We start from the raw sequence: 27107 nt of genomic DNA on the forward strand, positions 1-27107 counted from the left end.
AGGGCCTGACCCTAACCTGATCTCCCTTGTCCATGGCATGGGGCCTGCTCACCTGCCCTGCCTCTCCACAGCTCCCGGTCTCCCTAGATCCCTGTGGGTGGGGGCCCTTTATTACCTCTCTGAGGGGTGGAACCTTGCCCTGTAGGAGCCTCACAGCCAGGATGTTCTTTTTAGTGTTTAGCCCAGGTACAATACTGTCAACTTTCTCTTCAGAGCTAGGGTCCTGGGGTGGGGGGAGGTCTGCAGGTGGTGACTGGCAGGGTCTGTGGGGCAGGTTCCTCGGGAGAGAGTTTCCACAGCCCAGAGTACTGGGCTCCTGACCTGGTACTGGGACTCTGTATTCCTCCCTTCCCCTCCCTCAGGGTCTCTCCCCTTTGTCCCTCTCTCCTGCACCCCTCCTCACTGCACTCCTTCCAGCTCTGTCCCAAGCCCCCCTTCTCACCCCATACCCCAGGTCTGTCTGTCCCTCTGTCTGCCTCAGTAGGTAGCTAAGTAGGTTGGGCTCAGCCTCCCTCTCTCTGGGATCATCCACCGTGATCCCGGCACTCCTCGCTCCTCTCAGTCGGCTGGGTCTCCCCTGGGCGGGTGTGTGTGTGTGTGTGTGTGGCGGGGTGTGTGTGTGGCGGTGTGTGTGCGCGCGCGCCACGGTGCGCGAGCGCTGGCGGGGGTGTGGAGGGCAAGGAGCCGGACCACGAACAGACCAGGGGAGGAGGGCAAGGACCCGCTCCCTCCTTCACCTCGAGGAGGGTGGTTCCTGAGGGCTCAGGGTCTGGGGCCCCAAGGTCCTGCCGAGGTTGTTGGGTCCGGCCGGCTGGCCCGGGGTTAGAGGACAGCTGGAGCTCGGCTGGGCTAGGAGCGGGGGCGGAACCTCGCAGCGCTCCCCTCCCCCACTTTCTTAAAGGGCCGGCGCGGGCTTGTGCGGGACAGGGCTTGCCTCCCTTCTCGGCCGGGTCCGGGCGCGCGATCCGGCCCTCAGTGCAGAGCTGGGTCAGGTGGGCAGGCGGGCGGGCGGCCTGCGTGGCCGCCGTCGCCTCCCGGCTCCATTCCCGGCTCCATTCCCCCCGCCCCCCGCCCGCAGTCCCCCCGCCCTTCCCCGCCCTTCCCGCTCCTCCCTCCCTCCTTCTCTACTTCCTTCCCTCCCTCCTGCCGTCCGTCCCCCCTACCTCTGCTCTGCTTCTCCACAGACGCGCTCCGACACCTGAAGGGATAGCAGCGAGCGCGGGAGCCCCGACAGGCGGTGGCGGAGTGGGACGGTCAGTCCAGCGGTGGCCTCCTCATGGCCCCACCGTGAGAGGCTGGACGCAGCGACTGGGAGCCGGAGCGGTGAGTCGGGCCGTGCGGGAACACCTTGTTCCCAGGGTCAGCGTGCTCCGGGACCCCGCCCCTCCCGAAGCCGGGCTGGGGGCCGGGAGGGGCTGCTGGGGTTGGGGGGAGCATGCTGGGTGGCGGCGCCGCCCTCCGCCCTCCGTGCCCGCCTGGGTCTGCTAACAAAGCTACATTTCGAGATCAATTCCGTGGCGGCTGGAGCATCTGAAGGATACGGTTGTCATGGAGATGGGGCCGAAAGAGGAAGCCCGGGATGGCAGAGTCTGGGCCAGGGAGAGAGGGCACCGCTAGAGAGCCCCAGGCCAGCCTGCAGGGAGGGTTAGGGCCGGCAGCCCAGTTGTCTCCTGATCTCCTCCCCCCCACCCCGCGCCCCCCACCGTTTGTCTAATCCGAGTGCATATGTGTACGTTGATGGGGTGCCATTGGAGCTTGGTGGCCAGGGACCTGGGGTGTTGGGTGCCAGGCCTGCTGGCCACCACCTTTACCACGGAGCAGCTTTGAAGATTTATTTCTGTTTCCAGTTTCCCAACTTTGACAGCCTGGCTTAGCGGCCAGGCCTCAGCGGCTCTGAGCTCTGCCGCTGGAGCAGGGCTTGCATGGGGGCGTGGCAGGCATCAGGCAAGGCCAGGAGGCACATAATGGCTGTGGCAGCCGCAGGGAGGGAGGCGTCCTAGTAGTCACTGCTAGGGCTGGGGTGGGGCAGGGAGTCCAGATGTGGGGACCACCTGCTTAGCTGGCCCCCCTCCTAGGAGGAGGTATTCCAACTCTTGCTCTCCCTGGAGGACCTGGGGACTCCCTGAGTCAGAACTGGGGGCATTGTCTCTGCACAGGCCCAGGGGGCCACTGCCTCAGCCCATCCCTTAACCTTAGGGCCATCTTGGGGTGCCCTGGGAGAGAACTGGGGGCACCAGCCACAATGGAAGTGGGCCTGAGAATTCCTGGAAGGCTCAGGATAAGCCAGGCTGAACTTGATGGGTGGGTGAATGGGGAGCAGGGAGAGGGCTCAGGGTTTGGCCAGGACAGATGAGCAGCCTGGGTTTGGGGAGAGGCATTTGGACTTTCCTGGGTTCTCCAGCTCCTTCTTCCAGACCCTGGAAACAAAAGCTGCTTAATGGGGGATACTCAGGCAGCTCGAGGGAGAGTGGGGAAGGGGCATTGGGACCATCTCCAAGTGCAACCTCTGGCCTTGACAGATATAGTCATTTTTCCACTCCTTGCTTGGGAGGTTAGGAACCCTACCTCCCAGGGATGCTGCAGGTTCTATGACCTGTGATCTCTGAATCAGCAAAATGGGCCAGCTGCCCTCCCTTACCCACCTAACCTCTGTTACGTCATACCCACCTTCCCTCTCAAGAGCCCCTTTTCCCCAGCATATGGTAAGAGTCAGTGGCTTTTGAATGAGGCTACTGCAAAGTTTGGTCCTGGTGGAAACATGGCAGGTCCCTAGGTTGTGGCCTGAACCAGAGGATTCTCACACATTGGGATGAGTAGGTGGGTGGTGGCCCAACTAAAGGTAGAAGGTTGACTGGAATGCCCTTTGAAGTCCTCCCCTGCTGGTGCCTTTTGCAGGGGCTGAAACCTCAATGCTTAGGTGATTTGTACCCTGTAATCCCAGGAGCGCCCTGTGCCAGCCTGAGAGGCTTCCCTCCTGCTGCTGGTCTGACAGCTATGGGTGTGCACTCCCCCAGCCGACCTGACCCGCAGTGTTTCCTAACGCAGGGGAGCAAAGTTACCTGCAAAGGGCTTACTGCTCTTGACAGGACTGAGAGAGGGGTGGGGGGGACACTGCTTCGCCCAGCTTCCAGAATCGTGCACTGCCACTGTGCTAAGTACTCTCCTACACAGACCAGCCTTTAGAGGGAGGTATGCCCATTATTTCCAGTTTGTGGATACCGAGGCTCAGGGAAAAGTTGCTTGTTCAGAGTCACCTGGTTAGTAAGTGGCAGAATCAGGATTTGCACATGGGCAGAACTGCTTGAAGCTTGGACTTCTGTCCCCAATCTCATTCTCTTCTTCCTTGGAGGTACAAGTTAGGAGGGAGGTGGGACTGAGCACCTTTTCATCTGGAGCAAGAGAGTGAACTTGGGGAAAACGGAGGCACTAAGCTGGGATCTTCTAGAGAGCTGGGATCGAGGCATTCCCGTTCCGGACGTTGGCCTGAAGGAGAACAACACTGCCTCTCATGACAGACGATGCTCTAGACATTCTTTGCCAGATGGTCTTTTCCAGGAAAATCTGTTTTGAGAGGCATCTTATGTCTGGGGCTCCATATTTAGCCTGGCTCCTCACACGGGAGGATACACTCAGGCTGTCACCCCTTGAGGGGTGTTTGGTAGGGGGGTGGGCCTGGGACAGACCCAGCTCCTTGCTACGGTTCAGGCAGAGGTGGGTTAGGGCCCCTGTTCCTGCCAGTCCTGTCCCGGCTGAGGGCTGCCCTGCTGGTCTCCCTGGGACCTGGCTGTTTCCTGCAGGGCCCTGTCCTCCTAAGTTGGTTTGCTCGTAGGTAAGCCTGACCCTGTTTAGGTGGTGAGCCACTCCAGGGCTGTGTCTGCTTGGCCCAGGAGGACTCCGGCGTCCAGGTCAGGCCCACAGCCCAGCATGCTGTCTGCTGCAGTAAGGACTGCCCTCACCTGAGTCCTGCGCCATCAGGAGCCCTGAGCTCCCCTCTTTAGAGTGTCTCCCTCCACTCCCTTCCCTCCCCCCTAACTTTTTGTCTTGTCACATCTGATCGAACAATGAACACCCACCTATATACCCTTCACCTAGAGACCTAGTTTGCCAATTGTTGACATTTTGCCCACATTTGTTTTTCTCTCTCTCTCTGAAACTTCTGAAAGTAAGTTGCAGACATCATAGCACTTCAGCTCTAAATACTTCAACATGAATTTCCTGAGACAAGGGCATTTTTCTACATAATAACTGTACTGTTGATCATACCCAAGAAATTTAATGATGCCACCTAATCTCATGTAATCCATATTCAAATCTCTCTAGTTGTCCCTGTAATGTTCTTTATAGCTTAAAAAAAGTTTTTTTTGATAAAGGATCACATATTGCATTTCGTTATGTCTCTTTAGTCTCCTTTAATCTAGAACAATTCTCTGCTTTTTTTTTTTTTTTGAAGTCTCTTATGACGTTGTCAGTTTTAAAGAGCCCTGGTCAGTGTTCATGTAGAATGCCCCACATTCTGGGTTTGTCTTATTGCTTTCTCATGAGTAGAGTCAGGTTAAATATTTTGGGCAGGAGTATCCCATAGGTGATGTCGTGTCCATCAGCAGGCGCATGTCATTAGCCTGTGCTGTAATAGGTGGTGCTAAGTTAGGTCACTTGGCTAAGGAGTCCCTTTGTTTCAATCCTGTTCCTCCCTCTTCCCTACCTCCAGAAGCTTCATCCACCTGGTCACCCGCACTCCAGGTCAGCAAAACTGACTGAACCCCCCCTTCAGAACATAGGCCGGAGAAGGGTGATTAAGCAGATGCTAATGGCGCCTTCGAGGAGTTCACAGCCTCAGGGGTGTGGATGGGATGAGCCGCAACTCAGGGCAGGTGCTGTCAGTGTGGGGAAGAAGCCCCGAGAAAGCAGTGAGGGGCACAGGGTCGGGGGGGAGGAGAGGGAGTGGGGGGCAAGACAGGAAGAAAGGGGGTGGGGCCTGGACCACAGCTGACCTAGAATGTGGGCTGACAGCTGGCCCTTTCCCCAAGGGCACGAGGAGCTACTGAAGGGTTTTAAAGAGGGGAGTGATGAGGCAGATGTGAGTGCTGGGAAGGGCGCTCTGAGGAGGATGGCATGGACTGGCGGGGCGAACGGGGTGAAAGGGATGGTCAGGAGGCTGTGACATGGTCCAACACAAGATGCTGGTGCACTGGATTCTAGGCTGCTGCGTACGGCGCACAGAGGGAGTGCACAGGGGGAATGGAGTTGGTGTGGTGGCCCTGCTGGGACTGGGGTATGGCAGGTGTGGGGTGGAGAGAAGGGGTGGAGTAAGGAGAGATTAGGAGGCAGAATGAAGAGCACTGGTATCTGACTAGTGGTGGGGAGGGCTGTCATGCAATGGCTTGGACAGGATGTGGAGAATGCTGGTTTGAGTGTGTGAGGTCTGAGGCACTTTCCAGGTCAAAGGAACAGCGTATGGGAAGTTCACTTCCCCAGGTCTTGGTGGGATGCGGGCAGAGGGAAGGCCACACACAACCCACAGCAGGGAGTGGATGGTGAGCTTTCAGGTACCAGCAGCGGAGGGACTTTGAGTGGGGGCAGGGGCCGGCTCAGAGGCAGCTGCCACTATAAAAGTCAGGATAGTCTCTCCCTTGAAGACCCTAACTCCCTTACCTCATTTCACTTCTTCATACTTGCTTGGCAAAACCCCAACCCTGGTTAATTGCAGTGCCTGGTCTGCTCCCTCTGTGCAGCTGAATGGGGCTGAGAAAATCCACTGCCCTGACTGGTCTCACATTTAGTTCAAAACCATGAACTTCGGGTGTGTCCTTAGTGCTGTCCCGCAGTCCCACATGGGTCCTAAGTCCATTCCCTCTCCCCTTACCTGATGACTGTTTCACTCTTTCTGTTCTGCCTTCAACCCTAGCCCCTCTTCTGCAATCCTCCCTCAAAGCTGATGGCATTGCTTCCTACTTCTTTGAGAAAACAGAAGCAGTTAGAACTTCCTCAGACTCCCAGTGCTACGTTCACCCATCCACTAGCATCTGTACCCACTGCTCTGCCTTCCCCAGTTGCTGCGGATGAAGTGTCCCTGCTCCTGGTTTAGGCCAGCCCTTGACTTGTGCAAACAGATCCTGTCCCCTTGTGCAGTAGAGGGGGAACCTATAAGGTGGGCGGTGGAGGGCACACTGTTCCAGCAAATGCCCCCTCCTGCATTATAGGCTCCCCCCCAGTGGATCATTCCATCAGCAGATATCTTTTTTTTTTTTGGTAATACATTTATTTATTTATTTTATTTTTGGCTGCGTGGGATCTTCCTTGCTGCACGCGGGCTTTCTCTAGTTGCGGTGATCGGCGGCTACTCTTCGTTGCGGTGCGTGGGCTTCTCATGGCGGTGGCTTCTCTTGTTGTGGAGCATGGGCTCTAGGTGCGCGGGCTTCAGTAGTCGTGGTGCGCGGGCTCAGTAATTGTGGCTTGCGGGCTCTAGAGTGCAGGCTCAGTAGTTGTGGCTCATGGGCTTAGTGGCTCCAAGGCATGTGGGATCTTCCTGGACTAGGGATCGAACCCGTGTCCCCTGCATTGGCAGGCGGGTTCTTAACCACTGCGCCACCAGGGAAGTCGCTTTCAGCAGATATCTTGTTATTGTTTCTCCTGTCTTAAAAGATGGCTCTCTCATTTTCTCCAGCCAGCTACCACTGCATCTCTGTGCTCCTCTTTACAGCAAACCTCCCCAGAAGGGTTGTCCACTGACTGCTCTTCTCAAGGTCACCAATGACCTCCATGTTGCTACACCCAATAGCCACTCTCAGTCCTCATCTGCCTCCTTTGGCACCTTCAATCTCTCCCTCTTCCTTGAAATACATTCCTTGATCTCAAGGACATCCATTGTCCTGTTTTCCTCTGACCTCGTGGTTACTCCTTCTCAGTCTCCTTCTCCCCAACCCGCAGCTCACAATATTGGAGTGCTCAGGACTCAGCCCTTGTATGGCTGTTCTTCCTCATCTGCATTCACTCCTGAGCCGATCTCATCAGTCCTATGGCTTTACGCACCACCTATATGCTGCCAGCTCCCAGATTTATATCCCAAATTTTGACTTCTTTCCTGAGCTCCAAAAGCCCACTCAGCATCTCGACTGCCATGTCTACTGGACACCTCAAACCCAACTTGTCCAAAGCTGAGCTCCTCTCCTCCTGATCTTCTCTCCCAAACTTGCTCCACCCGGTCTTCCCCATCTCAGGAATTGCAACTCCATCCTTCTAGGTGCTCAGGGTCGAAATACTGGCGTCATTCCTGACTCCTCTCTTTCTCTCCTATCCCATGGACACTCCTATCCCATGGACAGTCCATGAAGGGGTGAGACTTTTACCAGCCCCCAGATCTCCCGTCAGTGGACTATGGCTGAATAGGAGGGCCAGTTTCAAAGATGGGGACAGACCCTTTCACACCCGCTCACTTTGCACCACACGCTGCTCACCTTCAGCCGGGCCCAAGGGGACCACAACCTTTGTCAGACCCTGTGCCGAAGCCCTAAAACAGACAGTAGAGGACAGGGTAAGAGGACGGAGGGAGGAGAAGAGGAGCCTCAGCAAGGGAGGGGTTACGTGGAGTGATGTAATCAAGAGGTTGGGGAGAGGGTGGGGAGGAAGGTCTCCGGGAAGGAGGCAGAGAGGAAGAGGCAGGGTGGACAGAGAATGTGAGGATCTCGAGAGTATGGGGTAAATGAAAATTGGGCAGGGAGCAGGGAGGATGAAGTTTCTTGGTTCATCTCTCCTGGCTGTTGAACCAGACTGGGGGGAGGCTGCTCAGAGTTTGAGCCCCTGGAGTCTGCCCTTCCCCAGGCTTTTTAGCCAAGGCAGGACTTGCTGGGAGCACTTGCCCTTGGTCAGTTCATTGTAGCTTTTGGGGTTAAGCTTTCAACCTGCAGGCTCATGGCTCAAATGTGGCTCAAGAAGCAGAGTGAGTCCCAGGTGCCAGCTGAAGTTCCAGGAAGACAGGCAGCAGCCAGCTTAACCAGAACAGCCTAGTCCTCTGTGGTCCCAAATAACTGAGGGCTCACCCTGCAGGGAAGCTGACTGGGGGTAGAGTCACCAGCTATAAACATGATTTGGGGTTTGACAGCAGACGCTGTGAATTTCATCAGTGTTGAGGGCTCTCCAAACCAGCATGCAGATGTATGCAAATGCTAAGCAAATGAAGGTGCCAAGTGGCTGTGGGGCGGCGAGTGAAGTAAGCTGGGAGATGTAAAAGAATGACCTTTGCAGAGCTGGGCCCAGGGGCCCCTGAAAGTCCCAGCAGGCTGTGGGCACATGCAGATAAGATGCAAACGTACACCCAATCCCAGGAACCTCTGCCTGCCCCACCATGAGAAAGGAGGCCTTCCAGACGCCCACAACCCAAGGCCAGGCTGAGAGGAAGAAAGCAGGCTGCTGCTGGGCTCCCGGTTAATCCCAGATTAACATCACCTGAAGGGAATGGGAGCCTTTTAAGGGAGGTCCAGACCCCTGGCCCTTGCCCTGTACCTGGTGTGGCTTTTGTGCCTTGAGATGGAAAGCTAGGAGGGAGCCGGGTCTGGGGCAGGAGTGTTAGTGGGGCCAGGACTGTAGGGTCCTCACCTGCCTCAGGAAAGGGTGGGGCACCCTCTCTGGCCCATCCTCCTGGTCCCCACAGGAGCCTTTCTCCTGCCTCCACCCTCAGGCTGGGCTTCTGAAGCTGCTGCCTCAGAACCTGCTCTGACAGGCTGCCTAGGGCAAATGTCTGCTGGGGCCCACTGGGTGTCCTGTGCTGCTCTACTGTGCATTCCGCCCCCAATGTGGGCAGCCAGCTCCCTCCCCTGCAGACCTGAGAGATGGTTCTGGAAAAGCACCCTTCCCTGAGCACTTGTGCCTGACTCTGAGCTGAGCATCGCAGCCAAGCCATCTCCTTTGTCCTCCCTGCAGCCCTGCGGGGCAGATGCTGTTAGCACCACCACCCCCATTTTGCTGAGGAGGGTGCTGAGGCTCAGAGAGGTAGGCAACTTTCCTGAGGTGACACAGCTTGTGGGATTTGAAGCCAGGTTGTTCTGACTGCACAGTTAGGGCGCTGACCCACTGTCCTGGACTGTCCCATCTGAGGCACTAGGTGGTCCAAGCTGAGAAGACCAAGTAGGTAGAAGGATTAGGGTCACTTTGGGGAAGGGAGGCAGGGCAGTTCCCAAGGCTCCTGGGTAGACATCCCTCCGTATTATCTGGGGCATCTCCCTGCCCCGGCCAGGTGGGACATGGAGGAGTACACGCCCAGGCTGATCTGTGCCTCGGAGTGTGCTCACAGCTCTGGGATGACGGGAAGGTCCTGACCTCCAGACTTGTTGGCTGGCAGAGATTGTGGGGGGGCATGGTGAGCTGTGTGATCCAGGGGCCCCGCTGAGAGGTCTTCCTGTCACCTCCCTGTTGCTCGTGCTGTCAGTGGCTCAGCAGGTTCTTGTGGAGGCCTGGAGTGGACAGGTCTGGGCCAGCCTGGGCCCCATGAATGGTGTGGGGCACAGCTGGCCAAGGTCTGTTCTGAGCACTTAGAACACACCAGCCCTTTTCGCTGATCGTCTAATTTAACTGTCCATGTGGGTACAGTTGTGTGTTTGTGTGTGTGTGAAGATCCCGTCCTATGTGCTAAAATCTGGGTGAGCTAGGGAGTCGATTAGTGTAGTAGAAATTTTGGGAAAGGGCAGTGGAACCAATGGGGGTGTTCAGGGTAGGTTCCCAGGGGGCAGAAAATAGGTCTGAGAATGAAAGGTTTCCAGCATTTTTTTTTTTTTTTCCAAGTAGCGTTCATGGAACTCCAAGTGTACAATGTCAGAGGTGGAAAGTCCTTGGGGATTGTCCAGGTTGGGGTTCATGCCCAGTTCCTATGGATGGGCTGTAGGGGTCCATGAGCCTCTCAAAAAATACTCAGAATATTGTGTACCTGTGTGAGTCTGTCTGGAGCAAGATCCAGAGTTCCATCAGATGCTCAAAGAGGTCTAAGGCTTAGAAATGGTTAGGAATCTCTGATGTACACAGGGAATGAGGCCAGAGAAGGGTTTCATTTGCCCAAGCCCCCCTAGCACATTGGAGGCAATACCTGAGTGCCTGGCTCCCAGCCCTGCTGCCTGGGACAGCTGTAGTCTCAGTTTTGCCTGTACACTGACATTCCAGAATGATTTTCTCTGTTCCCTGTCCCCTCTACATACCCTGCCTGGGCTGTAGGCACTCTTGGACATCCCACAGGCTCTTAGATTTTGCCTGTCCTGGGTGGTGCTCAGTGCCACGGGTCCCCTATCCCAGCTCTGCCTCCTGTGCCCCCATTTCTACCAGGTTGGCCTGTACTCCCCCATCTCCTCCCAAACCCACACAGCTGCCTGATGCCAGGGTTGTGGCTGTGGTCAGTGTGGGTTCCTGTCTTCCCCACCACCTGCCCTAGCCTGAAGCACTGGGTTGTCCCTCCCCTGCCCCGGCTGCTCCCAGAGCAGAATGGTTTCAACCAATCACCCAGCTGCCCAGTGATGTAGGTCTAGCTGCCCCGGACCTTGCCCCTAGGCCTGTAAGCTCCTCACCACCTCAGGAGCCTACCTCATGAGTAGCTGTCCAGCTCCCTTCATGTGTGTTTATGGGTCTGAATATATGTGGGATGTGTGTGTGTGTGCCCACAAATGCCTGTACCGTACGCTTGCTCACAGACGTGCACGCGGGCGCCTGCACCTGTGCATCTGCCCTCTGTCTTAGAGAACATGTTGGGCCTTCCAGCCCTTTCCTTGGGCTTCCCACAGTCCCTAGCTTGGATCCCAGCATGGAAGGCACTTTACGAGGTTATCCCTATGACAGTCCCGTGTCGTTCCACGCAGAAGCCAGCCTTGTCACTTTCCACCTTCGTGACCCTGAGCATGGTCCTCAACCTCTCTCAGCCTCTGCTTACAATGGGGATGATGGTAATCTCTAGGTTGTCATTCACTAAATATTTAAAAAGTGTCCACTGTTTGCCAGGCACTGTGCTAGGCTCTGGGAGAGACAGCAGTGAACATGACATAGTCCCCACCCTCACTGAACTTACCACCTAGTGAGCGAGATGGGCAGAAAATAAGGAAACAAATAGAAAAGGGAGTTTCAGGTCTGCTAAACGATGCTTAGCAGATATGTTTCTCCATGAAGGAGTGTAAAAGAGTGCTGTGTAGTCAGAGAGGGCCTCTCTGAGGAGGCAGCACTGGAGTTGAGCCCTGAGTGACAGAAGAGGCAGTCATTTAAAGATCTAGGGAAGGCTTCCCTGGTGGTGCAGTGGTTAAGAATCCGCCTGCCAATGCAGGGGACACAGGAAGATCCCACATGCCGTGGAGCAACTAAGCCCGTGCGCCACAACTACTGAGCCTGCGCTCTAGAGCTCGCGTGCCACAACTACTGAGCCTGCGTGCCACAACTACTGAGCCCACATGCCACAACTACTGAAGCCCATGCGCCTAGAGCCCGTGCTCCACAACAAGAGAAGCCACTGCAATGAGAAGCCCGCACACCACAACGAAGAGTAGACCCCGCTCGCCGCAACCAGAGAAAGCCTGCGCACAGCAACGAAGACCCAATGCAGCCAAAAATAAAAATAAATAATAATAAAAAAAAATGAATAAAATAAAACCATCATAGTAAAAACTGGTTCAGGCTAGAACCATAGAAAAAAAAAAGATCTAGGGAAAGAGCATTCTAGGCCAAGGGTACAGCTGGTGCAAAGGCCCTGAGGTGGGAATGAGCTCAGGGAGCAGAAAGAAGGCCAGTGTGGCTGCTGGGGTGGGGATGGGCTGAGGGTAGTGAACCAGCTCAGGCAGAGTCTTTTTAGGCCATGCTGAGGAGGCCAGATTGGCGATGGGAGCTGATGGAGGGTTGCCAGTGAGGGAGGGGTATGATATAATTTGTGTTTTCACAACTCACTCCAGCTGCCATGGGAGAGTGGGGAGGGGGGATAGGGTTGTTGCAGGAACAGCTGAGACCCAGAAAGTGGCTGGCTTGGCATTCAGCCCTGGCCCAGCCAGGGTTCCATTACCGTCATGGACCCCATTTTGGTTGGTGCTGAAAAAGAGGCTGCTATGCCCAAGGTTATCCCAAGGGCAATCACAGGAGCCCTTGCTGAGAGAGGGGCCTGGTTCTGGCTGAGGGAGGATGCAGAGGATGTAGCCACTGCTGGGCTGTCATTTGTAGGCATCTCCTTCTCATGAGTGGGCCCTGTGTCCCAGCCGTACCCCCTCCCCTGCTCTTGCCAGCAGGGCTGGAAGTGGGCAGGGTCACTGCTTTGTGTAGACTCTTCTGGATGAGGATTTGAGCCATGATCTTGAGGGAGGGTCTGGGAAACTGGGGCTCATCCTTTACTTCCAGCCCATCCAGGTGCAGAGGGAGGCTTCTCCTGAGTCTAGATGTAGCTACTCACTGTGTGACCTGGGGCAAAGCCTTTCCTGGTTCTGTGCCTCAGTCTCCCCGTATGTCAAATGTGGTAGTGGAGAGAGTGGGCCATAGCTGCCTTTCTCCTTGACCTCTGTAGTGAGTTAGTTTGTTTTTCCTTGGATCTCAGCCCTCTCATCATTCATGACCTTAAGTTCTGCCACCAGCCCTGGGGAAGGAGAGCAGAGGTGATGCCCCCATTCTGCAGATGGGTTCACAAAGGCCAGAGGGGACAATGATGAGTCCCAGGTCACATGGTGATTCAGAGTGAGGACTTGGGGCATTGTTTCACGCCTCTGCCCTGAAGGGCACCCCTCCCTTGGTCCCAGCAAGAGAGGGGGGTCCTGGCTCAGCTCTTTCTGGGCTCAGCTGGCCTTTAGCCCAGGCAGGGACTCTGGGCCTCTTCCCAGAGTGGAGCTCAATGTGCCCCTTGTCTGTCCACCCCCAGAAGCTGAGGACCCGGCCCCGTGCCTGGTGTTGGCAGAACCTCCATCTTGCTCTCAGCTGCAGGAGGACATGGCAGGGCAGGTAGGGCTAGAGCCAGCCTGAGGCAGCTGCTGGAAGTTGGAGGTGATGTAGGGGCCTCCCAAGAGGTCCTTGATTTGTCCATAACCCTGGCTTTGGGGCTGGTGTAGACTGAGCACCAGGTGAAGCCGCTTATGCTGCCAAATCTCAGGCCTCACTGGGAGCTCAGGCAGAGCCCTGGCCAAAGGGGGCCTAAGCATCTATGTGTGGGTGTGGGAGCTTGAGGAATCCTGGTGGAATTAGGTTGAAACCCTGTGCCACAGATCCAGTGCTCACCAGGCCTGTGGGCTAGAAAGCAGGCCAGAGGACTAGAACTCAGGCAGCAGGCCCAGAGGCCCCACTGTCCCTCCTCTTTCCTTTCTAAATGCTCCCCTCACCCCCAAGGAGTCTCAGCTGAGGAGATTACTTCCTGTTCTCCTTGCTCTGAGTACACAACCCGAGGGAATGGATTGAAATAGCAACTGCAGCAGCAGGGATTTAGGGCAGACCAGAAAGAATCCCTCACTCAGTGCCGAGCCCCTTGGGGTCTCCAGTGTCCTAGGATCAGGGCCCAGATATTCTAGAGCCTAGCTTTTCAGATTTTTTTTTTTAGTCTGTGGAAGTTTTGTTTTGTTTTTGTTTTGTTTTTTAGAGTAAAATCTTATGCTCATACAGTCTTCAAAACTCTAGGAGGTGACTGTCAGGGTGGGTGGGCTGGGGCCCCAGATCCCCATCGGTCCTGCCTGCTCTCTTCCACTCCGTGTTTGAAAACCAAGGGGTACATGAATCTTAAGTGGTCCTGTGGTGGCAGAGCTCCTCCCAAGGGCCCAGAAGCCCCCAGAGAAGTAGACTCACCTTCCTCTCCAGGCTCATCTCTAAGTGGAAAGTTTCTCCTGGAGTCTAACCCAGTGTTTCCCAAACTTGCCTTATTATAAGAATAACAGATTACTATACCCGTTCCCTATAGATTCTGGTTCAGGAGGCCTGAGGGAGGGCCTATCTGTATTTTAACAAGTTCCTCAGGTGACGCTTTTGACCAGGTGAGTATGGGGAGTATGGGCCTCACTTAAATCCCTGTTGCTATACCTGCGTGCCTCTCCTCCTCCCGCCGTTTCCTGAACGCCCAGCACCCTTTCTTCAGAGGAGCGTGGGGTTACTGGGGGAAGCTGAGGTCCGAAGAGGGGAGGAAGGAAGTTCTTTGGGGGGACTGGTCTGTGTCCTTGGTGGCAGAGGCCACTAGGGGTGAGGTGGGGCAGAGAGGGCTTAGGGGAGAGCCAGAGCACAGCCCGTCACATTGCCCACGCTCCTGAGATTGGACAGGAAGCTTCTGGGAAATTGAGCTTGTTCTGATCCGTTTAAAAAAGGGTGTGTGTGTGGAGATGGCAGGGAAAATGGGTCTCCTCATTTTACAGAGGAGAAACAGACCCCGGGCAGGACAGAGGGGAGGGGGCTGGCCTGGGTGGAGTAGTGAGGAGTCCCAACATGGACCCCACGAGGCCGCACAGTGAGTGGGGCTCCCCTTCCAGTGCTCTCCCCTGGAGGGCCCCGTGGCAGCCTCCTCACGAGTCCCTCCTCAAGGATGGGTGAGCGCTGGGGCCGGGGCGGGGTGTGGAGGGGAACCCCAGGCCCCCTCCTCCTTGCACCCCGCGCAGCCAGGGCTTTGGGCGCTCAGCGGTGGAGGAAGCCCCGCTCTCGGCCAGTCTCCCGGGTGGCGCTGCCCCACTCAGCACCCTGGACAGCGCCTCCTCGGGGCCTCACTTTGGCTTCTCTGGGGCGGCCTCTGTTAATAAAACTGCACTTCTGTTGACTTCCTTGCCTCCCTACTTAACTCTCCCTCTAAAGTCAGCCCCCAGTCCAGATCTTTTCAGTCACCACTCGTCTCGCTCCTGGAGCCAGGGCAAGGGAACATGGAAAGAGGCAAGGTGGCTGGCTGCTGTAGGCCTGGGGTTTTGTTCCCTTCTCTCACCAGCGAGAGAGGAAGTGGCCTTGGAGGAGTCCTGGACCCTTCCCTAGTACCTGCCAAACTGGATCTTCCTCGGAGGGTTTTGATGAATTCTGAAGGGCACAACAGAGATATATAAGAGTTAACGGGGAAGGTAGGACTGGGGCACACCAGTGGCTGGGGGTCCGGGGAGAGGTGAGTGGTGCTGGCCTGAGCAAGGCAGTGCAGAGGCCACAGCCTGAACCCAGACTCCAGCTGAGAGGCCCTGAGAAGATCATCTGGGCCATCCTTTTGTCTTCAGGCAGGCTGCCTGCTGCTGGTTCTGCTGGGCTTTGGACCCCCAGCACCTGCTCTTTCTGATCCACCCCTTTCTCTCTCCATCCACTGCCAGGTCAAGTTGGGTCCCAAAAGCAGCCAGCACGGGGTAGAAGCCGTGGCTGCCATGGATGAGGATAAGCTTCTATCTGCACTGCCTGGGGAAGATGGTGCCACCTGTGACCCCAGCCTGGAGCCTGAGGAGGAGCCTGGGGTCCAGAATGGAATGGCATCCAGTGAGGACCTGAACAGTGGCCACACCAGCCCAGGGCATGAGATGAGGGGCACCCTGGTGGTGCACACTGAGGGGCATACCAAGGGCCTGGACATGGCCCTGCACGGCCTCAGCCTTGGCCTCTCCCTCACCAATGGCCTAGCCCTGGGGCCAGACTCAAACATTCTGGAAGACTCTACAGAGTCCAGGCCCTGGAGGGCTGGTGGGCTGGCGGAGGGGGACGATGCCTCCAGGAGCCTCTGTCCAGACACTGAGGATCCTCCACTGGGGTAAGTGGGTGTCTCGGGATGGGGGGCTCACCACATTTGCTCCAATGCTGCGTGGCCTGGGCCTAGCCACTTACCCTTTCTGGTTCTTGTTTTTCCTCATACATGAAATGGGAATTTTATGTCCCTGTTTTGGGAGGATAGGGCCATAAGAGATAGGGTTGTTTCTTTTTAAAAATTTTTTTTCTCTTCCATTGTGGTTTATTACAGGATATTGAATATAGTTCCCTGTGCTATACAATAGGACCTTGTTGTTTACCCATTCTATATATAATAGTTTGCATCTGCTAATCCCAAACTCCCAATCCATCCCTCCCCCACTTCCCCTTCCACCGTGGGCTGTTTCTATGTCGGGTTGGAGGGCCACACTCCCTCCATCCCAGGCTGGACATCAGAGTTCCAAAATGCCTTGATGTGGGAGGTCATCTGGCCTATCCCTCTGCTTCTTGGAGATGAGAATGTCCCAATTCTGCAACTCACCTCAAGAGAGTAGGCTTATGTGGATTAATCTTTGTCAGCTACTCCTCCCTGAGTGCCATCTGGGAGTTCGACCAGGAGCTCCTACTTATTGGAGTAAGTCCTACTTCCTGGAGTTACAGCCCCATTTCTGTTATCCTCAGCTGGAGGTGGAGAGGCCCGGCGTCTTAAAGGTGCCAGTTGGACAAGGAGGCGAGGATGGGGCAGGGGAATGTCTAGAAGCCCCCAGTGTGGGCTGAGAAAAGAAAGCATATAGAAGGCTTACCGTGTACCACTGCAGGCACTGGCCTGGGCAGACAAGGGTGTAGGAGGTGTGCGAGCATGTGTTTGTGGGGCATGCATGTGTGTGTGTACTGGTGTGTGCACGGGGATGTGTGAGCATGTCAGTGTGCCTGGCCTGTGCATTTGAGTTGCACATTTGGGTCTGCACGTGGATGTGTGGGGCTGAGTGTGCCTAGGTCTCCAAGGGCAGGAATGTGAGTACGTGGGGTCAGACGCCAGTGTGTGCCGGGTGTGCCAAGAGAGAGTTTCCATCCGGGCCTATGGGGGGCGGGGCCTATGGGGGCGGGCCGGAGGCTGGGGCTTCTTGGAGCACGCTGTTTGTATTTAGGTTGGTATAATTTTGGAGGATGGCTGAAGGTGGAGGCAGATGGAAGTTTGGAGATTAAGCTGATGGTCTTCAAGCCCCTGTCAAAACTACCCCTCAGGTTTGCTCAGGCACATGAGAGGGTGGTAGATATGGGGACCGTTCTTGGCTCTGACACGAGATGAGAGCCCCCAAGGGCAGGACTGTCTTGTTGTTCCAGGACCCGGCATGGGCCTGGCAGAGAGAGCTGCTGGGCAGATTTTGGGTGTCTGCTCTGGCAGCCAGGGCAGTGGCCCTTCTCTTCCCTCCCCTCCTCCTGGAGGTCAGTAAAGGCAACTTCCATCCCAGCCCCCTACTGGGCATCCTACCGCCTTTTCGGTTTCTGCCCTTTCCCCACTTCCTTCTCCAAATGAGGCTGCCGTCTCAACTCCTGGTGGGACAGGGGTGGCCGATGGCCGTGGCCTCAGCTTTTCTCTCTCAGGTCAGTATTTCTCCAGGAAGCACTCAGGGATCAAACTTAGGCACTGGGGGTCCAAGGAGGGGTTTGAGGGAGTGGGGCACTTCCCAGTCCTCCAAATATGGCTCAGTCTCTGCTAAGCCCCAGGGACTAGGGGCTAAGCAGGGCATGGCTAGATCCTCAAGGTTACCAGGGGTGTGCTTCTTTGCAAATGGTGGGCCTTGGTTTATCTGAAATGGGCTGGGCTCAGCCTGCTTCTTTCTTTTTCTGTGTCTCTTGCTTTTGCTGTCTCTATGTTTCTCTCTCTCTCTCTCTCTCTCTGCGTGTATCTCTTTATCTCTGTTACTTTCTGTCTCTCTTATTCTGTCTCTCTGTCTTTGTTTTTTGTGCTCTCTCTATCTCTTTTCTCTGTCTCTTTCTTATCTCTCTCTTATTTCTCTTCTTCTCTCTTTGTCTCTACTTTTATCTCTTTTAGTCCTCTTCCTTGCCTGTTTTTCCTGCTTACTTGTGCATCTCCCCAGTGGATAAGAGGCCTCGGTTCATCTATGTGTGATGCTCGATTTTAGGTGCTGGGGCTACATCAGTGAACAGAATATACAAAAATTCCTACTTTCATGGAGCTTATGGTCTAGTGAGGAGACAGATAATATGTCATAAAAATAATAGATAATTACATAGTATGTTGGAAGGCGGCAAGTGCTTTGGAAAAAATAAAGCAAGAAAAAGGGGCTGGGGTGTTTGGGGGCAGGTCCTAGTTATAAATAGGGCAGTCAGGGTGAGAAAGGGATGCGATAGGAAGACTTCAGCTTGAGGAAAGAGCACTCTGGGCAGAGGGAACCGCTGGTGCAAAGGCCTTTTTCGGGGACAGCACAGGGCTCTGCAAGGGCTTAGGCAGTGTAGTGGGCTGTGGGGCTGATAGGCATGTGTCCATTCACCCAGTGCACCACTCAGCAGGGTTTAGAGGACCTACTGTGTGCTGGGTGCTTCCTGGCCTTGTGTGTGGGTGGGGGGAAACAGGTGTAAACAGGGGAACAAACAGAATACTACATGCTGAGAGGGGCTGGGAGGAAATGAGGAGGTACCCTGAGGGGCCAGTGTGTTGGGTGGTGTGGGCCTGCCTCCCGCAGTCTCTCTGAGGAGGTGACATTAAAGGCAAGCCCTGAGAGCTAGAATGTGGCAGCCAGGCTAAGAACCACCCAGGTTGTGGGGACAGCAAAATTATGACCCTGTGTGACACTAGCTGTGATGGGGAGCCTGGAGGAAGCAGCCCCCCACCCCCTTCCCAGGCCAGGCTGAGGGAGAGTCTCACATTCATTCATTCAGCTCAGTGATGCCCACTGTGGGCCAGGCACGGTGGGCAGGGGGGGCACGACCACGCCTGTTCTTTCACTGCTGTGCCCCGGTACCCAGTCCGGCATCTGGCACCTAGTGCTCAGCGAGGGTTGGCAGAAAGAACAAACAGGACACGATCCATGCCCACTCCCTGCCCCCAGGGAGCTCCCAGACATGGATTGGTGCCATCCTAGCACCTGTAAGGGGGACACCTGGCAGGATGGTGACTGGTCCTCGCATCCCACAGGCCAGGAGAACCAGATGTGCGGGACGGCTTCAGCGCCACATTTGAGAAGATTGTGGAGTCAGAGCTGCTGCGGAGCACACAGTACAGCAGCCTGGACTCCCTCGATGTGCTGAGCCTCACGGATGAGAGCGACAGCTGTGTCAGCTTCGAGGCCCCCCTCACGCCCCTCATCCAGCAGCGGGCCCGGGATAGCCCTGAGCCAGGGGCTGGCTTGGGCCCTGGGGACGTGGGGTCCGAGGGGAACATGGGGGCAGCTGGCGGTGATGGGGAGCTGGGCAGCCCCCTGCGGCGCTCCATCTCCGGCAGCCGCTCCGAGAATGTCCTGAGCCGCCTGTCTCTCACGGCCGTGCCCAATGGCTTCCATGAAGATGGACCCCCGGGCCCAGGCGGGGATGAGGAAGACGAGGAGGAAGACATGGACAAGTTGCTGAACTCGGCCAGGTGAGGCAGGGCCCAGGCTGGGAGCCAAGAGAACCATTGAGCAGATGGGGAAACTGAGACCCAGAGGAGGCAAAGCAAGTTAGGACATCCGGGGGTCTGGAGTGAACAGCCCTCTGCAAGGTCATCGTGCCCACCCTCTGCACCCCCAGCCTGAGGTTCCATTCTGCCCTTCCAGGCCTTTCTAGCCAAGGTGGAGTCAGGGAGCTGATCATCTAATGATATCCTTTGAGGACTTTTCTAAAAGTCTGACTTGATTCTGTCCCGATGCAGTGGAGCTTCTTTCCCTGGTCTGACCCCTGGATTTTCAGAGGCCTGGGGAGACCTTCCAGCCCCCAACCACGGCTTCTGACCCCCTCCTCCCCAACCTCACCTTCCCTCTGCAGCGACCCCAGCCTGAAGGACGGCCTGTCGGACTCAGACTCAGAGCTGAGCAGCTCGGAGGGGCTGGAGCCTGGCAGCGCAGACCCACTGGCCAACGGGGGCCAGGGCGTGAGTGAAGCTGCCCGTCGGCTGGCACGCCGCCTCTACCACCTGGAGGGCTTCCAGCGTTGCGATGTTGCCCGGCAGCTGGGCAAGAAGTGAGCTCATCTCCGCACCCCCACCCCAGGCAAACCCGGTGTCTTCCTCGGCCCAAGGCGGGGTGTGGGTGGCTGCTTTCAGGGGGGCCTGGTTCTGGGGGCTCCCAACAGTCCCCAAGAACTTTTCCTCCTGCCACTGACCTCATTCCGGGCCTTGCCCTAAATCTGTTTCCTTTCTGGGCTGCCTGGGCGAGGGCGCCCCCGGCTCTGAGGGAGGAGAGGTGTGGCAGGGCGGCCCCTCGGGGCTGGGGGAGTGGCATGTGGCATGTGGTTGTGGGGCCGTGGTGGACGATAGTGAGGACAGAGCAGCCGGGCAGGGGCTGGTGGGCCACCTAATGGGGCCAAGGAGGGAGGGGAACCTGGGCCTGGCTGGGACCTCGGGGGACCCAGGAGCTGGGGAAGGGGATCCTGGCCCTCATTAAGCCCCATTCACTGTGTGTCTGTTGGGACCAGCTGAAGGGGCGGGAGCCGCCAAAGCACAAGCCCCGGTCTTTGGACTTGGGGGAAGGGAACTAGCCAGGTTGAAGTCCTGAGGGGTAGGGGACAGTCAGCTGTGAAGTCAGCTGGTGTGTCCTGAGCAGGTCCGGCCAGCAGCATGTCCACCTGCCTTGTCCTTCTTGCCTGGCCATCCAAAGGACCCCCAACACCCACATAAGCCTTCAAGATGCACGGAAGCAGGCCGAGCCTCTGGAGAGAGCTGCTCTCAGGCTAAGAGAGGCAGCCCAGACTCTAGACCCCAAGTCAGAGCTGACTGGGGCTTAGGCCACAGGGAAGTCCTGAGGATCCCCCCTTCTCCCTCCCTCCTGACTCCTCCACTCTCCGTTGCCTCCAGGGCACTCCTGCCCTGGGCCTCCCCCAAAATTGCATCACCCACACCCTCACCTCTCCCACTGGGCTATAGTCCCCAAACCTAATGACATCCTCCTTCATTACGGTTGATCCCCACCCTCCCCTGTCTTTTCAACCACTCCCTCTACAAGAGTTTTCCCATCAGCATTTAATTGTGCTTAACTCTTTCCCATCTGAAACAAAAATCCTTCCTCAAATCGTACTTCCTCCCCCAGCCTCTTCACAGCCAAAATTCTATTTTCTGCTCTGGATGGCCTCTGTCCCCTCCCCTTCTGCACATTCAGTGCCTCCAGGTTGGCTTCTTCCCCTGGAGGGGCCCTTCACAAGCCCCTCTTACTAGAGTCAGTGGCGGCCTGGTGTCTTTGAATCTGGTGTCTGCTACTGGGCCTCAACTTTCTCCCCTTCAACAGCCTTGACACACCGGTCACTCCTTTCTTTTTCTTTTTCTTTTTTTTTTTTCTTTTTCTTTTTTTTTTTGTGGTGCGGGCTTCTCACTGTTGTGGCCTCTCCTGTTGCGGAGCACAGCCTCCGGACGCGCAGGCTCAGCGGCCATGGCTCACGGGCCCAGCCGCTCCGCGGCATGTGGGATCTTCCCGGACCGGGGCACGAACCCGTCGCCCCCTCATCGGCAGGCGGACTCTCAACCACTGCGCCACCAGGGAAGCCCCTTTCTTTTTCTTTAATTAAACTTTTTATTATGAAAATTTCAAGCATACACAAAGGCAGAGAAAGTAACATCTTAAACTTCCATGTACCCATTACTCAGCTTCAAAGTTATCAATATTTTTCTATTCTTGTTTGATCTGTTTCCCCCACAGCTTCTTCCCCTCACATTTGCTAGAATATTTTAAAGCATATTTCAGATTCTCTATCATATGATCCATAAATGTTTAGTATGTGTCTCTAACTGACTAGGATATTTTTTTAGACAGTCATAATTCCATTATAATTTCTGACAAAGTTAACAAAAATTCCTTAGTATCTCTAACATTTGGTCTATGCTTAATTTTCTCTGGTTGTCTCAAAAATGTTTGTTCAAATCAGGACGCAAATAAGGTACATGCATTACATTTGGCCAATATGTCTCTTAGGCCTCTTGTAGCGGTTGCCAGTCCCCCTCCTTTTTGTAATGCCATGTATTTGTTGAAGAAACAGAGTCATTTGTCCGGAAGAACTTTCCACGTTTTGGATTTGGTGTCCTCATGGTGTTACTTCACATGTTACTTACTGTAAACAGGAGGGAGAGCTCGGGGCTTGGTTGGATTCAGGTGGAAATATGCTCTGTTTTTTGGTGAGAATTCATCACTCCAGTCTTGAAACACTCTCTTCCTTGGCCTCCAGGACAGCATACCCCTACCTCTCGGGCTGCTGTTCGTCTGTCTCCTTCTCTGGCTATCTCTTCCCTCAGCTCACCCTGACAGGGGTTCTCCTCAGATCTCTGACCTGGATCTGCTGGCCTGTCTGTGCCCCCTCCTCTCACATGGGCTCGTCCCCCTTTCTACTGAGTTGTTAGTCACCAGTTAAGGGCTGATGACTCTCACATGGGTGCTTCTAGCTCTACCTGTTGTCCTGGGCTCTGGGCATCACCCCAGGGGCCACCCTCTCTGTCATGCCCCACACCCACTCCATCCCTCTCCACATCCTGTGGATTCTGCCACCCAAACATCCCTCCTCTCCACCCCTTCCATGTCTCTCGTGGACAGCTCCTACCCCCGTGGGTCTCCACTCCACAGGCAGTGTTCCAAATACAGATCTGGCCATCTCACTCACCCCTTCCCTGCTTCAAACTCTTCCAGATCAAGTCCCAGTCCTTGCCTCGGCCCTCAGGCCCGGTTCCCTGCCTCATCTCTTGCTGCCCCCATTCCCGCTCTCCAGCCCCGGCCACATGGCCCTGCTGGTAGCTTCTTGGACAGTTTCCCCTACTGCGGACACTTTGCGTCATCTCACCTCCTACTCCCTTCACGTGGGTGGCTCTTCCTTTCCTGAAGGTATTGGATGAGACATCACCTCCTCTAGGAAGCTTTCCTGACTCCCCCACCTCCTGGCCCAAGGTTGAACTGTCAGAGCCCAACTGGCTAGCAAGGGAGACAGCAGAGGAACGGGCAGGTCTGGGTGGGTGGGTCAGGGTCCCCAGGGGCCCACTGCCACGAACCCCCACTGTTTGCTGTGCCCTGCTTCTAATGGAAAACCCCTGCTCTCCTGGCAGCAACGAGTTCAGCAGGCTGGTGGCCGGGGAGTACCTCAGCTTCTTTGACTTCTCGGGCCTGACTCTGGACCGAGCACTCAGGTCAGTGGGGCTGGGATGGGATAGTGCCCACAGGCGATACAGCCACACATCTGGATTCTCCTGCCAGCTCTACTGTAAACTTGCTGTGCAAGACCTTGGACAAGTCTCTTGACCCCTCTGGGGAGGCTGAGGGGAAGGGGTCATGAGAGCAGCAGCAATGCAGAGACTCAGTGAGTGCTGGCTCTGCGGTGGGCGCTGAAAATATGAAGGTGGGAATGCAGTCGTGACTCTTCAGGAGGGGAAAGGGCCAAAAGGCTTGCCTGTACTGAGCACTTCCTGTCTGCAAGATGTACCCTTTACACACCCTGCTGACTGCATCTTAGCAACACCCCTGTAAGGTAGGCGGTATCATCCCATTTACTTGTGGAGAAACTGTGGGCCAGTTCCCCACAGTCACTGAGGGAGGAGATAGCCAAAATGGAATTTGCCCTCAGGTCCTGTTGGTGTTTGGACCTGGGGAGTGGCCCTCAGGAGGGGCAGGTGCAGGCCCCAGGGAGCAGAGGGCGGGAATGGGAAGATGCAGCCCAGTGTCCAGCGGACCTGGTGGCAGGGCCAGCAGGGAGACCCTAGGCCAGAACCCTCCTGGGGAGGGGCGGCGGTCTCTGAGCTGAGGTGTGGGTGGTCCCATGTATGTTAGATCTGTTCACCTCCTACGTGCCTCTCACACTTTTAAAAACTTTATTTTCCCTTCTTTTTTCTCTGTTTCAGTTGGGATATTTTCTGTTGACCTGCTTCCAGTTCACTTACCCTTTCTCTGTGTCTCATATGGGGCTAACCCCATTTACTGAGTTTTCACTTTCTATTGTTTTATTTTTCAGTTCTGGAAATTTCATTTTATTAAACATTTTTTTGGGTAGGTTTTAATTCTCTGGGGGGAATTCTTCATCTTTTGATTTATTTTCTACTTACTTTCCCCATCTTTCCCTCTCTTTTTTGAACATATTAGTCGCAGTTATTTGAAAGTCCTTGTCTGCTTTTACCCCGATATCTGCATCATCTGTATCTGTTTCTATTGTTTCTCTCTTGGCTTTCCATCTTATATCCTATTTCTCTGTGTGCTTAGTAATTTTTTTATTGGATGCTGTACGTTTTGTATAGAATTACAGTGGCTCTAGATCATTATGTGTTCCTCCAGAGAGGGTTTACCTTGTCCCTTGCTAGACAGTTAGAGGAGGGCAGGGAGGCGCAGTCCTAATCCATCCAGGGCTGAGCTGAGGAGAGGCAGCCCTGAAGTTTGGTAAGGCTCAGGGTTCACCCCGATCACAGGGTGAAGGCCGCAGGGCTTTCCACTGAGAGCATGGTGTGTTCACTGGGGCCTCTCCTTTTGGTTGGTTCTAAATCCTAATTTTGTCTCCTCGTTGCGGCGAGACTGTCAAAAAACCAAATCCCTCTACTTCTCAGAGAGGCCTTCCTACCCATTGCATCTTTAGGTTTTGGTAGATGTCTCACAGGGAGAACTGGCCACATGTTTACAGCCCCTCGAGTCTCCCGGTTTGTCTCTCCAGCTCCGTGAAGCCACTAATTGTTCTGCCTCTTGCCTGTGCCCGTGATTGGCAGTGTCCCCGGGGAGAAAGCAGCTGCAGATCAGCCCACCTCTCCCCAGTTCTCTCCTCTCCAGAATCTTGGTCCTATTGGTGTTTGTTGCGTCAGCAGTTTTCTGATAGCTTAAGAGAGATGTATTTTGTCTGGCTTTTCTCATTGTTCTCAGTGGAAGTGTTGGTCGACTGCAAGCTACTCTATCCTGAGCTGAGTCTGAATTTTCACACTGGATGATCGGGTGGGGAAGGTGTTTGGTGGGTCGGGCTCGCAATCAGAGGCATGAGTGCTGGGTGGGAGGACCTTGTATATCCAGCCCAATAGATTGAGGCTTGACTCTGCAGGCCCTGGGGAGCCCCAGAAGGTGCTGGGTGTGAAGCCGTATTCTGGGAGGCAGTGCTGGCAGCAGTGTGCTGGTGGCCTTTGATCCAGAGGCTTCTGAAGAGGGTCAGGTGGGAGAGGACGAGGCCTGAAGTTGGGCTGTGGGGCAGAGGAATGATTGGTGTGAGAAGCACAGAGGATACAGCAGACAGGCCCGTGGTTCCAAGATGCAGGGGAGAGGGCGGGCAGTAATGAGGCTGATCCCGGGGGCAGCCTGAGTTTAACCGGAGCTTGGTGAAGATCCCTGAGGAAGGGGTGTTTGGGCTGGGGAGCTGGAGCTGGGATGGATGACTCCCAGGTAGGATAGGCTACGGTTGGGATGAGGGATGGGTTTTAGAAAGTCCTAGTGGAGTATGAGGAGAAGAGGGAGGGGCCAGATGCAGGGAAGAGAACGGGGACAGGAGAGGCAGGGAAAGGAGGAAGCCTAGATGGCGGATGGAGTGTTTTTATACAGCGGTTGATTGATCGGGATTGAATTAGAGAGTGGTCTGCAGTTTTGGATGCCTTGGGAAGCCTCCAAGGGTAAAGATTGGCCAGAATGGGGCTCACAGGTCCCAGGGTGCCTTAGAAGTAGCTTGAGAGAGGATAAAGCAAAGTGGGCATTACAGAAGCCAAGTGAACTGTGGCAAAATCAGGGACAAACTAGTCTCATGAACCCAGGGTGGATAGAGGCCCACAATGTCTCAGCTTGCTGTTTCCCTTCCCAAGAAGGGGTGTGCCTATGCCCCAGGTGAGGGACCCCAGCCCCATCTCCCAGCCCCTCTGGTTTTAGCATACTCTGCCAGGGACTCCTGAGAGCTGGTGACCTTTGAATTTGGCCTTGAGAGGGACTCAGAGCTGCCCAGCAGAGGAGGCTCAGACTTGGGGTGGGGGGAGTGAGGGAGGCCAAGGTTGGGCCTGCGGCTCAGCTGGTAGCGCCTCAAGTGAGGAGTGGGAATGGCTGAGGGAGAGCGGTCTGAGGAGCGGCGTGGATGGCCCAACCATGGAGGAGGGAGCCAGGAGTGGAGCAGATGCTGGCACTGAGGTGTTCGTCTGCCTTTGCTCTTCACAATCTGTCCCCTGCATCCTTCCAGAAGGGCCCTGGAGGGTGATGAGGGCTGAAACTCCACACTCCAGAGGCCATTACGGGGGTCAGGGTGCCTCCCTGGACCCAGATGCTGGGGCTCTGGGGCCTCAGCCCCCTTGGGCAGGTTTGGGTGGTGTGTGTGTGTGGGCGTCCTACCCTGAGTGAGGATTCAGACTGACTCAGGGGCTCTTGGAGGCCCTCAGCATCCTTGCATTACCCTCCAGAACCTTCCTGAAGGCCTTTCCGCTGATGGGGGAGACACAGGAGCGTGAGCGGGTCCTTACGCACTTCTCCCGCCGGTACTGCCAGTGCAACCCTGACGACAGCACTTCGGAAGGTACGCCTCGCCCCACTCCCCTGCCCCCCAACCCGGGCCCTGGCTTCTTCCTACCTCTGGTCCACCTGCTACTTCTGTCCCGCTCAAGAAGCATCAGTGAATGAACAATGGCAGGTGGCATGGGGACTGTCTGCTGGAAAAGGAACCTCCCAACTGCCCCGCCTGTTGTCACTCCCTGTGCCTGAAAGTCCTCCATCCTGGAGTCAGTCCTTTGGGTCCTCATTCTCAGTGGTGCCCTGTCGCAATGCTGATTGTTGGTGTGGTGGGAGTCCTGGTGTGGAAGTCTGGGTTGGGGTCCTCTTAAGTGCAGGACTTGTCCTGTGGATAGACCTGAGTCCCAGGAACTGGGGGACTAGGCTGGTTATTAGAGGAGACACGGGCCATGGAAGGGATGTAGCCCGGGACCCAGAGCCATTCCTGGGTCTGAGATTCAAGGTGAGTTTGGCCACAGCAGGCAGGAATCTGGGCTAGAACAGGCCCAGGGTGGTCTGGTCACCTCTGAGGGAGGGGTTGGTCCTGACCTGGGGCGAGTGAGTGACTCTGATGCTGTAATGGGGGTGGGACACAGAGCATCACGCAGGCCCTGGGCCCTGATGTATGGTTGGCAGGTGGCTGGCCTCTTCTTGTCTCCAAGGCCTCCAGGCTGGCTCTGACAGGAGGCAGGTGGAAGCCTGGGGTTGGGAAAGAGCTGGGTGCTCATGCTGAGGGTGCCACCGTCTCTGATTTAGATGGGATCCACACGCTCACCTGTGCCCTGATGCTTCTCAACACGGACCTGCACGGACATGTGAGTTGGGGAGGCAGGGAGTGGGCATGTCCTCTCACTGATTCATCCCGAGTTGTCCAAGGGCCGGTCCTTTCTCCAG

General features: G+C 55.7%; 1 protein-coding gene across 4 annotated transcripts in view; it reads left to right on the plus strand.

The window, feature by feature from the left end:
* The window catches only part of PSD2 (pleckstrin and Sec7 domain containing 2), a 62773-nt gene that overhangs the window by 12246 nt on the left and 23420 nt on the right, over window positions 1-27107 (plus strand). For 3 of the 4 annotated variants that reach the window (XM_067731933.1, XM_067731934.1, XM_067731935.1), the window contains exons 1-7: window positions 1191-1323; window positions 15243-15670; window positions 18767-19207; window positions 19591-19785; window positions 22841-22921; window positions 26129-26241; window positions 26970-27028. In XM_067731933.1, the coding sequence (XP_067588034.1) occupies window positions 15294-15670; window positions 18767-19207; window positions 19591-19785; window positions 22841-22921; window positions 26129-26241; window positions 26970-27028 (1266 nt within the window). In that variant the 5' untranslated portion in view covers window positions 1191-1323; window positions 15243-15293. Of the gene's footprint in view, window positions 1-1184; window positions 1324-15242; window positions 15671-18766; window positions 19208-19590; window positions 19786-22840; window positions 22922-26128; window positions 26242-26969; window positions 27031-27107 lie in introns of those variants that run through there. The other variant, XM_067731932.1, reaches the window with a different exon arrangement.

Source organism: Pseudorca crassidens, chromosome 3, assembly GCF_039906515.1.
Source record: "Pseudorca crassidens isolate mPseCra1 chromosome 3, mPseCra1.hap1, whole genome shotgun sequence".
Lineage (NCBI taxonomy): Eukaryota > Metazoa > Chordata > Mammalia > Artiodactyla > Delphinidae > Pseudorca > Pseudorca crassidens.